This window comes from Argopecten irradians, chromosome 13, assembly GCF_041381155.1.
Source record: "Argopecten irradians isolate NY chromosome 13, Ai_NY, whole genome shotgun sequence".
Lineage (NCBI taxonomy): Eukaryota > Metazoa > Mollusca > Bivalvia > Pectinida > Pectinidae > Argopecten > Argopecten irradians.
In genome coordinates, this window is record NC_091146.1 from 13,458,705 (window position 1) to 13,473,090 (window position 14,386).

The 14,386-nt window shown below is 38.2% G+C and overlaps 1 protein-coding gene across 1 annotated transcript in view; it reads right to left on the reverse strand.

Moving 5' to 3' along the window:
* The window catches only part of LOC138306652 (peroxidase-like protein 3), a 35,186-nt gene extending 26,464 nt beyond the window's left edge, over positions 1 to 8,722 (reverse strand). Inside the window, exons 1-4 of the mRNA XM_069247094.1 lie at positions 8,625 to 8,722; positions 7,114 to 7,206; positions 5,792 to 6,041; positions 3,298 to 3,531 (exon numbers count right to left, since the gene is read on the reverse strand). Of these exons, the coding sequence (XP_069103195.1) occupies positions 3,298 to 3,531; positions 5,792 to 6,041; positions 7,114 to 7,206; positions 8,625 to 8,676 (629 nt within the window). The 5' untranslated portion in view covers positions 8,677 to 8,722. The remainder of the gene's footprint in view (positions 1 to 3,297; positions 3,532 to 5,791; positions 6,042 to 7,113; positions 7,207 to 8,624) is intronic.
* Positions 8,723 to 14,386: the final 5,664 nt, after the last annotated feature.

Genomic DNA, 14,386 nt, shown 5'->3' on the forward strand with positions numbered 1-14,386 from the left:
ACGGGGTGTAACTGTTGGTGTTACGGGGTCGGGTAACTGTTGGTGTTACGGGTGTAACTGTTGGTGTTACGGGGTCCTGTGTTGGTGTTACGGGGTCACTGTTGGTGTTACGGGGTCACTGTTGGTGTTACGGGGTCACTGTTGGTGTTACGGGGTGTAACTGTTGGTGTTACGGGGGTAACTGTTGGTGTTACGGGGTGTCACTGTTGGTGTTACGGGGTGTAACTGTTGGTGTTACGGGGTGTAACTGTTGGTGTTACGGGGTCACTGTTGGTGTTACGGGGTGTAACTGTTGGTGTTACGGGGTGTAACTGTTGGTGTTACGGGGTGTAACTGTTGGTGTTACGGGGTGTAACTGTTGGTGTTACGGGGTGTAACTGTTGGTGTTACGGGGTGTAACTGTTGGTGTTACGGGGTGTAACTGTTGGTGTTACGGGGTCACTGTTGGTGTTACGGGGTCACTGTTGGTGTTACGGGGTCACTGTTGGTGTTACGGGGTCACTGTTGGTGTTACGGGGTCACTGTTGGTGTTACGGGGTGTAACTGTTGGTGTTACGGGGTGTAACTGTTGGTGTTACGGGGTGTAACTGTTGGTGTTACGGGGTCACTGTTGGTGTTACGGGGGTCACTGTTGGTGTTACGGGGTGTAACTGTTGGTGTGTTACGGGGTCACTGTTGGTGTTACGGGGTGTAACTGTTGGTGTTACGGGGTACTGTTGGTGTTACGGGTGTAACTGTTGGTGTTACGGGGTCACTGTTGGTGTTACGGGGTGTAACTGTTGGTGTTACGGGGTCACTGTTGGTGTTACGGGGTCACTGTTGGTGTTACGGGTGTAACTGTTGGTGTTACGGGTGTAACTGTTGGTGTTACGGGGTCACTGTTGGTGTTACGGGGTGTAACTGTTGGTGTTACGGGGTGTGTAACTGTTGGTGTTACGGGGTCACTGTTGGTGTTACGGGGTGTAACTGTTGGTGTTACGGGGTGTCACTGTTGGTGTTACGGGGTGTCACTGTTGGTGTTACGGGGTGTAACTGTTGGTGTTACGGGGTGTAAACTGTTGGTGTTACGGGGTCACTGTTGGTGTTACGGGTTACTGTTGGTGTTACGGGGTAACTGTTGGTGTTACGGGGTGTAACTGTTGGTGTTACGGGGTAACTGTTGGTGTTACGGGGTCACTGTTGGTGTTACGGGGTGTAACTGTTGGTGTTACTGTTGGTGTTACGGGGTAACTGTTGGTGTTACGGGGTTAACTGTTGGTGTTACGGGTGTAACTGTTGGTTGTTACGGGGTGTAACTGTTGGTGTTAGGGTGTAACTGTTGGTGTTACGGGGTCACTGTTGGTGTTACGGGGTGTAACTGTTGGTGTTACGGGGTAACTGTTGGTGTTACGGGGTCACTGTTGGTGTTACGGGGTCACTGTTGGTGTTACGGGGGTCACTGTTGGTGTTACGGGGTGTTAAACTGTTGGTGTTACGGGGTGTAACTGTTGGTGTTACGGGGTGTAACTGTTGGTGTTACGGGTGTGTAACTGTTGGTGTTACGGGGTAACTGTTGGTGTGTTACGGGGTGTCACTGTTGGTGTTACGGGGTCACTGTTGGTGTTACGGGGTCACTGGGTGTCACTGTTGGTGTTACGGGGTAACTGTTGTGTTACGGGGTCAACTGTTGGTGTTTACGGGGTCACTGTTGGTGTTACGGGTGTAACTGTGGTGGTGTTACGGGGTCACTGTTGGTGTTACGGTGTGTAACTGTTGGTGTTACGGGGTCACTGTTGGTGTTACGGGGTGTAACTGTTGGTGTTACGGGGTCACTGTTGGTGTTACGGGGTGTAACTGTTGGTGTTACGGGGTCACTGTTGGTGTTACGGGGTGTAACTGTTGGTGTTACGGGGTCACTGTTGGTGTTACGGGGTGTCACTGTTGGTGTTACGGGGTCACTGTTGGTGTTACGGGGTCACTGTTGGTGTTACGGGGTCACTGTTGGTGTTACGGGGTGTAACTGTTGGTGTTACGGGGTCACTGGTGGTGTTACGGGGTCACTGTTGGTGTAACGGGTGTAACTGTTGGTGTTACGGGTCACTGTTGGTGTTACGGGCTGTAACTGTTGGTGTTACGGGGTCACTGTTGGTGTTACGGGGTGTAACTGTTGGTGTTACGGGGTCACTGTTGGTGTTACGGGGTCACTGTTGGTGTTACGGTGTGTAACTGTTGGTGTTACGGGGTCACTGTTGGTGTTACGGGGTGTAACTATTTTTGTGACGGGTTGTAACTGTTGGTATAACGGGATGTAAATGTTGGTGTTACGGTGTGTAACTGTTGGTGTTACGGTGTGTAACTGTTGGTGTGACGGGAGGTAACTGTTGGTGTTAAGGGGTGTAACTGTTGGTATTACGGGGTGTAAATGTTGGTGTAACGAGGTGTAACTGTTGGTGTTACGGGATGTAAATGTTGGTGTTACGCGGTGTAACTGTTGGTCTTACAGGACGTAACTCTTGATGTGACTGGGAGTAAATGTTGGTGTTACGGGATGTAAATTCGTATAACGAGGTGTAATTGTTGGTGTAACGGGTGTAACTGTTGGTGTATTGAGGTGTAACTGTTGGTGTGACGGAATGTAACTGTTGGTGTGACGGGATGTAACTGTTGGTGTAACGGGGTGTAACTGTTGGTGTTACGGGATGTAACTGTTGGTGTGACGGGATGTAACTGTTGGTGTAACGGGGTGTAACTGTTGGTGCAAAGGGATGTAACTGTTGGTGTAACGGGGTGTAACTGTTGGTGCTACGGGATGTAAATTCGTATAACGATGTGTAATTGTTGGTGTAACGGGATGTAAATGTTGGTATTACGCGGTGTAACTGTTGGTGTCACGGGGTGTTACTGTTGGTGTTACGGGATGTTAATGTTGATGCTACGGGAGGTAACTGTTGGTGTCTCGGGGTGTAACTGTCGATGTTACGGGGTGTAACTGTTGGTGTTACGGGATGTGAATGTTGGTATTACGGGATGTAAATGTTGGTGTTACGGGATGTAACTGTTGATATTACGTGGTGTAAATGTTGGTGTCAAGGGGTGTTACTGTTGGTGTTACAGGATGTAAATGTTGATGCTACGGGAGGTAACTGTTGGTGTCTCGGGGTAACTGTCGATGTTACGGGGTGTAACTGTTGGTGTTACGGGGTGTAATTGTTAGTGTTACGGGGTGTAATTGTTGGTGTTACGGTGTGTAATTGTTGGTTTAACGGGGTGTAACTGTTGGTGTAACGAGTTTTTTTTTGTTAATGCCAAATTACCGACCTGTCCATCTTGAATGTTCTATCTGTAGTCAGAAATCGTAGTAGTTTCTTGGCCTGCTCCGTGTATTGTATTTCCTCAGGTTTAAAGAACGTCTGACTGACGTGTTTCGTAGTCTCAACAGAATAGTCGGTAGTCATAAACTCAAACTCGTCCATCACAAGTGAATGCCCGAAACGATAGGCTGCAGTGGCAAATTCGTTCAAGATGGATGGATTAACACTCTCATCATATCCCCTGTAATGTCCAACCATATTTATCTATATAGAAACACGATAGTGTTAGAGTAGCGAACATGTCCAGAGCCTTAATTCTTGAATTACGATATTAAAAATGTATATAAAAAATCACTTAGAAAAATAATAATAATAGAAATAATCAACATTACACTGATATGATAATTAAATGTAGTACTAATTCAAACACCGAAAATAGGCTGAAAGATCAATAAAGCTGATTAAAAAAGATAAATGTAGCATTAAAATGTATTCACCACACACCTGTACTGACCATCATATTCACCACACTCCTGTACTGACCATCATATTCACCACACTCCTGTACTGACCATCACATTACCACACACCTGTACTGGCCATCACATTCACCACACACCTGTGCTGACCATCACATTCACAACACACCTGTACTGACCATCAAATTGCCACACACCTGTACTGACCATCACATTAACCACACACCTGTACTGACCATCACATTCACCACACACCTGTACTGACCATGATATTCACCACACACCTGTACTGACCATGATATTCACCACACACCTGTACTGACCATCATATTCACCACACTACTGAACTGACCATCACATTCACCACACACCTGTACTGACCATCACATTCACCACACACCTATACTAACCATCACATTCACCACACACCTGTACTGACCATCACATTCCCTACACACCTGTACTGACCATCATATACACCACACACCTGTACTGACCATCATATTCACCACACACCTATACTGACCTTCACATTCACCACACACCTGTACTGACCATCACATTCACCACACACCTATACTAACCATCACATTCACCACACACCTGTACTGACCATCGCATTCCCTACACACCTGTACTGACCATCATATACACCACACACCTGTACTGACCATCATATTCACCACACACCTGTACTGACCATCATATTCACCACACACCTATACTGACCATCACATTCACCACACACCTGTACTGACCATCATATACACCACACACCTGTACTGACCATCACATTCACCACACAACTGTACTGATCATCACATTCACCACACACCTGTACTGACCATCACATTCACCACACACCTATACTAACCATCACATTCACCACTCACCTGTACTGACCATCACATTCACCACACACCTATACTGACCATCACATTAACCACACTCCTGTACTGACCATCACATTCACCACACACCTGTACTGACCATGATATTCACCACACACCTATACTGACCATGATATTCACTACACACCTGTACTGACCATCAGATTCACCACACACCTGTACTGACCATCATATTCACCACACACCTGTACTGACCATTACATTAACCACACACCTGTAGTGACCATCAAATTCACCGCACACCTGTACTGCCCATCTCATTCACCACACACCTGTACTGACCATCAAATTCACCACACACCTGTACTGACCATCAGATTCACCACACACCTGTACTGACCATCATATTCACCACACACCTGTACTGACCATCACATTCACCACACACCTGTACTGACCATCACATTCACCACACACCTGAAGTGACCATCAGATCACCACACACCTGTACTGACCATCACATTCATGACACACCTGTAGTGATAATCCCATTCTCCACACACCTGTACTGACCATCATATTCACCACACACCTGTACTGACCATCATATTCACCACACACCTGTACTGACCATCACATTCACCACACACCTGTACTGACCATCACATTCACCACACACCTGTACTGACCATCACATTCACCACACACCTGTATTGACCATCACATTGCCACTTTCCTGTACTGACCATCACATTCACCACGCACCTGTACTGACCATCACATTCCCCACGCAACTGTACTGACCATCATATTCACCACACACCTGTAGTGACCATCATATTCACCACACACCTGTACTGACCATCACATTCCCCACGCAATTGTACTGACCATCATATTTACCACACAGCTGTACTGACCATCACATTCACCACACACCTATACTGACCATCACATTCCCCACACACCTGTACTGACCATCACATTCACCACACACCTGTACTGACCATCACATTCCCCACACACCTGTAGTGACCATCATATTCACCACACACCTGTACTGACCATCAAATTCACCACACAACTATACTGACCATCACATTCCCCAAACACCTGTACTGACTATCATATTCACCACACACCTGTACTGACCATCACATTCACCACACACCTGTACTGCTCCTCCAGTAAACCGTTTCGTCTCATCATTTTCCGGCCCAGGACTTTCGGCAGGAATTCGTAGAAGACAATATTCTGCATGACACCGATCATGATACGTCGAGTCTCCTCGAACATCCGGTTGTTATTGCGGCGGTATCGCCGACAACTGTTAGCTACTTTCTTCGCTAGCCGGTTATGTTCACGGAGGAAGGCTGTGTGCATCATCGCCAGGTTCAGAATCTCGTTAACACGCTCGTCTCCTAAAATTGCACAGTGAATTATATTGATGTTCTGTTTTCTATTTGTTTTTCTTTCATTGATTACACTTGAGTTGGCATACGTTACATTATGTGGGCATACTTTATCATCTGTTGTCTAACTTTAACTTTTGCGGGTATACATGTACTTTATATTTTTGGATATACTTATCTTTTGTGGGCATACTTTATCTTCTGTGGGCATCTTCTATCTTTTGTTGGCATATTTTATCTTTTGCGGGCATACTTTATCTTCTGTGGCTATACTTGATATTTTGTGGCATATTTTATCATTTGCGGGCATACTTAATCTTTTGTGAGGATACGTAATATTTTGTGGACATATCTTATCTTTTGTGGGCATACTTTATCTTTTGTGGCTATACTTGATATTTTGTGGCATATCTTATCATTTGCGGGCATACTTTATCTTTTGAGGGCATACTTTATCTTTTTAGGGGCATACCTGATCTTTTGTAGCAAAATGAAATCTTCTGTGGGCATATATCATCTTTTATGGACATACTTGATCTTTTGTGGGTATACTTTATCATCTGTTGTACATGTCATACTTTATCTTTTGTGGGCATATTTCATCTTTTGTTGACATACTTGATCTTATGTGGGCATACTTTATTTTTTGTTGGCATACTTTATTTTTTGTTGGCATACTTTATCTTTCGCGGTTATGCTTCATTTTTTGCGGGCATTATTTATCTTCTGTGGGCAAACTTCATCTTTTGTGGTCATATTTCATCTTTTGTTGACATACTTTATCTTTAGCGGTTTTGCTTTATCTTTTGTAGGCATACTGTTTCTTCTGGTGACATTTTTTTTTATCTTTTGTGGGCATAATTGATCTTTTGTGGGCAGGAATACTTTATCCTTTGTGGGCATACTGTATCCTTTGTGGGTATACTTTATCTTTAGCGGACATATTTTATCTTTTTTGACATATTTTATCTTTTGTAGGCATACTTAATCTTTTTAGGGCATATTTTTTTTGTGGACATACTTTATCTTTTGTTGACATACTTTATCTTTTGTGGGCATACTTTATCTTTTATTGACATACCTGCTTTCAAGCAATGCTCCGGCTGACCTTCCGTAAAGTCACAAGTATCAGGCGGTCCAACAGGTGGTAAATTATTATGCGTTTGCAGGAGACCTGAAGCAGATTCACACACGAATGGAACATTCCGGTTTATTTGGTTTTATTAGTTTAAGTTCCTATTAACAGTCAGGATCATGTAAGGATCTGTCAGGTTTATTGGTGGAGGAAGGCCGGAGTTCCCGGAGAAAAACCACCGACCAACGGTCAGTACCTGACAACTGCCCCACATGGCATTCGAACTTGTGAACTTTTAATTTCGTCTCTATATAAAACAGCAGAAATCCGTCTTGGATGTGACGTCTCCGTCTACGGAGACAATCATGCAACGTCATATTTAGATTATAACGATATATATATATATATATGTGTGATAATGTTATTGCACATGTGTCTTACGATATCAATTGATAACATGGCCGTACGACATGGATGGACGGGCTAGTTATGTGATAAAAGGTGTTCTTGATGTAGGCCTGCTTACATTGTAGGTTACAATTAGGTCTGTCATAAAAAGGCGACAGCAGGATACAGCGTAACCGCGATAACCATGATGGTCCGGAAACCATAAAATCCGGAATGAAATATCAGAGAACGTAGTTTATTACTGAATATTCATCTTTCTTGTTTTTGTCTTTGCTAAATCAACTTATCAAATAGGATATCGTGTAAACGCAGTCGGTTGTCGCGCAGATACATACACCAAAACAACACTGTCTACCACAAGTAGTGTTAATGCGTATCAGAATTTCCCAATATTTTTTCTGTATTTTTAGTTTTTCAAGTAAACGATTTGAATGTAATGAATATCTTAAATTATATTTCAGAAAATAAGATATTTGAAAAATATTGCATAAATGGAATGATAAAGGTAGTGTTATTGTAGAACAATATATTCCTGCAGTTGACAACATTTCATACCAAAAAAGTGCCAGCTGTTCTGCAGTTCCATCAGTTGACCAACTGACACATACATATATACATTACCTCCGCCAGCAGTTCTGCAGTTCCATCAGTTGACCGGCTGACACATACATATATACATTACCTCCACCAGCTGTTCTGCAGTTCCATCAGTTGACCGGCTGACACATACATATATACATTACCTCCACCAGCTGTTCTGCAGTTCCATCAGTTGACCGGCTGACACATACATATATACATTACCTCCACCAGCTGTTCTGCAGTTCCATCAGTTGACCGGCTGACACATACATATATACATTACCTCCACCAGCTGTTCTGCAGTTCCATCAGTTGACCGGCTGACACATGCATATATACATTACCTTCGCCAGCTGTTCTGCAGTTCCATCAGTTGACCGGCTGACACATACATATATACATTACCTCCGCCAGCTGTTCTGCAGTTCCATCAGTTGACCGGCTAACACATACATATATACATTAACTCCGCCAGCTGGTCTGCGGTTCCATCAGTTGACCGACTGAAACATACATATAAACATTACCTCCACCAGCCGTTCGAAGCTCGGAAATTTCCATATGACTTGATCCATACATGTTTGAGGCATCAACAAAAGATGTAATCCGGTTTAACGATTCCCTTTGACCTGGTATAAAGAAAAAAACTCTTCGTGACAGATTGTAGATACTAAGACATATTACATTCTGACATGGCATGTACTAAGACATATTACACTGTGACATGTTCTAGATACTAGGAAATATTACACTGTGACATGTTCTAGATACTAAGAAATATTACACTGTGACATGTTGTAGATACTAAGAAATATTACACTGTGACATGTTGTAGATACTAAGAAATATTACACTGTGACATGTTGTAGATACTAAGAAATATTACACTGTGACATGTTGTAGATACTAAGAAATATTACACTGTGACATGTTGTAGATACTAAGAAATATTACACTGTGACATGTTGTAGATACTAAGAAATATTACACTGTGACATGTTGTAGATACTAAGAAATATTACACTGTGACATGTTGTAAATACTAAGAAATATTACACTGTGACATGTTGTAGATACTAAGAAATATTACACTGTGACATGTTGTAGATACTAAGAAATATTACACTGTGACATGTTGTAGATACTAAGAAATATTACACTGTGACATGTTGTAGATACTAAGAAATATTACACTGTGACATGTTGTAAGATACTAATGTGTAAACAAAATATTACACTGTGACATGTTGTAGATACTAAGAAATATTACACTGTGACATGTTGTAGATACTAAGAAATATTACACTGTGACATGTTGTAGATACTAAGAAATATTACACTGTGACATGTTGTAGATACTTAGAAATATTATACTGTGACATGTTGTAGATACTAAGAAATATTACACTGTGACATGTTGTAAATACTAAGAAATATTACACTGTGACTGTGACATGTTGTAAATACTAAGAAAATATTACACTGTGACATGTTGTAGATACTAAGAAATATTACACTGTGACATGTTGTAGATACTAAGAAATATTACACTGTGACATGTTGTAGATACTAGAAATATTACACTGTGACATGTTGTAGATACTAAGAAATATTACACTGTGACATGTTGTAGATACTAAGAAATATTACACTGTGACATGTTGTAGATACTAACTAATATTACACTGTGACATGTTGTAGATACTAAGAAATATTACACTGTGACATGTTGTAGATACTAAGAAATATTACACTGTGACATGTTGTAAATACTAAGAAATATTACACTGTGACATGTTGTAGATACTAGAAATATTACACTGTGACATGTTTAATATAGAAATATTACATTGTGACATGTTGTAGATACTAAGAAATATTACAATGTGACATGTTGTAGATACTAAAAATATTAACGTGACATGTTGTAGATAGAAATATTACACTGTGACATGTTGTAGATACTAAGAAATATTACACTGTGACATGTTGTAAATACTAAGAAATATTACACTGTGACATGTTGTAAATACTAGGAAATATTACACTGTGACATGTTGTAATACTATGAAATATTACACTGTGACATGTTGTAGATACTAAGAAATATTACACTGTGACATGTTGTATACTAACTAATATTACACTGTGACATGTTGTAGATACTAAGAAATATTACACTGTGACATGTTGTAGATACTAAGAAATATTACACTGTGACATGTTGTAGATACTAAGAAATATTACACTGTGACATGTTGTAGATACTAAGAAATATTACATTGTGACATGTTGTAGATACTAAGAAATATTACACTGTGACATGTTGTAGATACTAAGAAATATTACACTGTGACATGTTGTAGATACTAAGAAATATTACACTGTGACATGTTGTAGATACTAAGAAATATTACACTGTGACATGTTGTAGATACTAAGAAATATTACACTGTGACATGTTGTAGATACTAAGAAATATTACACTGTGACATGTTGTAGATACTAAGAAATATTACACTGTGACATGTTGTAGATACTAAAAAATATTACACTGTGACATGTTGTAGATACTAAGAAATATTACACTGTGACATGTTGTAGATACTAAGAAATATTACACTGTGACATGTTGTAGATACTAAGAAATATTACACTGTGACATGTTGTAGATACTAAGAAATATTACACTGTGACATGTTGTAGATACTAAGAAATATTACACTGTGACATGTTGTAGATACTAAGAAATATTACACTGTGACATGTTGTAGATACTAAGAAATATTACACTGTGACATGTTGTAGATACTAAGAAATATTACACTGTGACATGTTGTAGATACTAAGAAATATTACACTGTGACATGTTGTAGATACTAAGAAATATTACACTGTGACATGTTGTAGATACTAAGAAATATTACACTGTGACATGTTGTAGATACTAAGGAAATATTACACTGTGACATGTTGTAGATACTAAGAAATATTACACTGTGACATGTTGTAGATACTAAGAAATATTACACTGTGACATGTTGTAGATACTAAGAAATATTACACTGTGACATGTTGTAGATGTTGTAGTACTAAGAAATATTACACTGTGACATGTTGTAGATACTAAGAAATATTACACTGTGACATGTTGTAGATACTAAGAAATATTACACTGTGACATGTTGTAGATACTAGGAAATATTACACTGTGACATGTTGTAGATACTAAGAAATATTACACTGTGACATGTTGTAGATACTAAGAAATATTACACTGTGACATGTTGTAGATACTAAGAAATATTACACTGTGACATGTTGTAGATACTAAGAAATATTACACTGTGACATGTTGTAGATACTAAGAAATATTACACTGTGACATGTTGTAGATACTAAGAAATATTACACTGTGACATGTTGTAGATACTAAGAAATATTACACTGTGACATGTTGTAGATACTAAGAAAATATTACACTGTGACATGTTGTAGATACTAAGAAATATTACACTGTGACATGTTGTAGATACTAAGAAATATTACACTGTGACATGTTGTAGATACTAAGAAATATTACACTGTGACATGTTGTAGATACTAAGAAATATTACACTGTGACATGTTGTAGATACTAAGAAATATTACACTGTGACATGTTGTAGATACTAAGAAATATTACACTGTGACATGTTGTAGATACTAAGAAATATTACACTGTGACATGTTGTAGATACTAGAAATATTACACTGTGACATGTTGTAGATACTAAGAAATATTACACTGTGACATGTTGTAGATACTAAGAAATATTACACTGTGACATGTTGTAGATACTAAGAAATATTACACTGTGACATGTTGTAGATACTAAGAAATATTACACTGTGACATGTTGTAGATACTAAGAAATATTACACTGTGACATGTTGTAGATACTAAGAAATATTACACTGTGACATGTTGTAGATACTAAGAAATATTACACTGTGACATGTTGTAGATACTAGGAAATATTACACTGTGACATGTTGTAGATACTAGGAAATATTACACTGTGACATGTTGTAGATACTAAGAAATATTACACTGTGACATGTTGTAGATACTAAGAAATATTACACTGTGACATGTTGTAGATACTAAGAAATATTACACTGTGACATGTTGTAGATACTAAGAAATATTACACTGTGACATGTTGTAGATACTAAGAAATATTACACTGTGACATGTTGTAGATACTAAGAAATATTACACTGTGACATGTTGTAGATACTAAGAAATATTACACTGTGACATGTTGTAGATACTAAGAAATATTACACTGTGACATGTTGTAGATACTAAGAAATATTACACTGTGACATGTTGTAGATACTAAGAAATATTACACTGTGATATGTTGTAGATACTAAGAAATATTACACTGTGACATGTTGTAGATAACTAAAAATATTACACTGTGACATGTTGTAGATACTAAGAAATATTACACTGTGACATGTTGTAGATACTAAGAAATATTACACTGTGACATGTTTAGATACTAAGAAATATACATGTATGTTGTAGATACTAAGAAATATTACACTGTGACATGTTGTAGATACTAAGAAATATTACACTGTGACATGTTGTAGATACTAAGAAATATTACACTGTGACATGTTGTAGATACTAAGAAATATTACACTGTGACATGTTGTAGATACTAAAAATATTACACTGTGACATGTTGTAGATACTAAGAAATATTACACTGTGACATGTTGTAGATACTAAGAAATATTACACTGTGACATGTTGTAGATACTAAGAAATATTACACTGTGACATGTTGTAGATACTAAGAAATATTACACTGTGACATGTTGTAGATACTAAGAAATATTACACTGTGACATGTTGTAGATACTAAGAAATATTACACTGTGACATGTTGTAGATACTAAGAAATATTACACTGTGACATGTTGTAGATACTAAGAAATATTACACTGTGACATGTTGTAGATACTAAGAAATATTACACTGTGACATGTTGTAGATACTAAGAAATATTACACTGTGACATGTTGTAGATACTAAGAAATATTACACTGTGACATGTTGTAGATACTAAGAAATATTACACTGTGACATGTTGTAGATACTAAGAAATATTACACTGTGACATGTTGTAGATACTAAGAAATATTACACTGTGACATGTTGTAGATACTAAGAAATATTACACTGTGACATGTTGTAGATACTAAGAAATATTACACTGTGACATGTTGTAGATACTAAGAAATATTACACTGTGACATGTTGTAGATACTAAGAAATATTACACTGTGACATGTTGTAGATACTAAGAAATATTACACTGTGACATGTTGTAGATACTAAGAAATATTACACTGTGACATGTTGTAGATACTAAGAAATATTACACTGTGACATGTTGTAGATACTAAGAAATATTACACTGTGACATGTTGTAGATACTAAGAAATATTACACTGTGACATGTTGTAGATATAAAAAATATTACACTGTGACATGTTGTAGATACTAAGAAATATTACACTGTGACATGTTGTAGATACTAAGAAATATTACACTGTGACATGTTGTAGATACTAAGAAATATTACACTGTGACATGTTGTAATACTAAGAAATATTACACTGTGACATGTTGTAGATACTAAGAAATATTACACTGTGACATGTTGTAGATACTAAGAAATATTACACTGTGACATGTTGTAGATACTAAGAAATATTACAATGTGACATGTTGTAGATACTAAGAAATATTACACTGTGACATGTTGTAGATACTAAGAAATATTACACTGTGACATGTTGTAGATACTAAGAAATATTACACTGTGACATGTTGTAGATACTAAGAAATATTACATTGTGACATGTTGTAGATACTAAGAAATATTACACTGTGACATGTTGTAGATACTAAGAAATATTAACACTGTGACATGTTGTAGATACTAAGAAATATTACACTGTGACATGTTGTAGATACTAAGAAATATTACACTGTGACATGTTGTAGATACTAAGAAATATTACACTGTGACATGTTGTAGATACTAAGAAATATTACACTGTGACATGTTGTAGATACTAAGAAATATTACATGTGACATGTTGTAGATACTAGGAAATATTACACTGTGACATGTTGTAGATACTAAGAAATATTACACATGTGACATGTTGTAGATACTAAGAAATATTACATTGTGACATGTTCTAGATACTAAGAAAT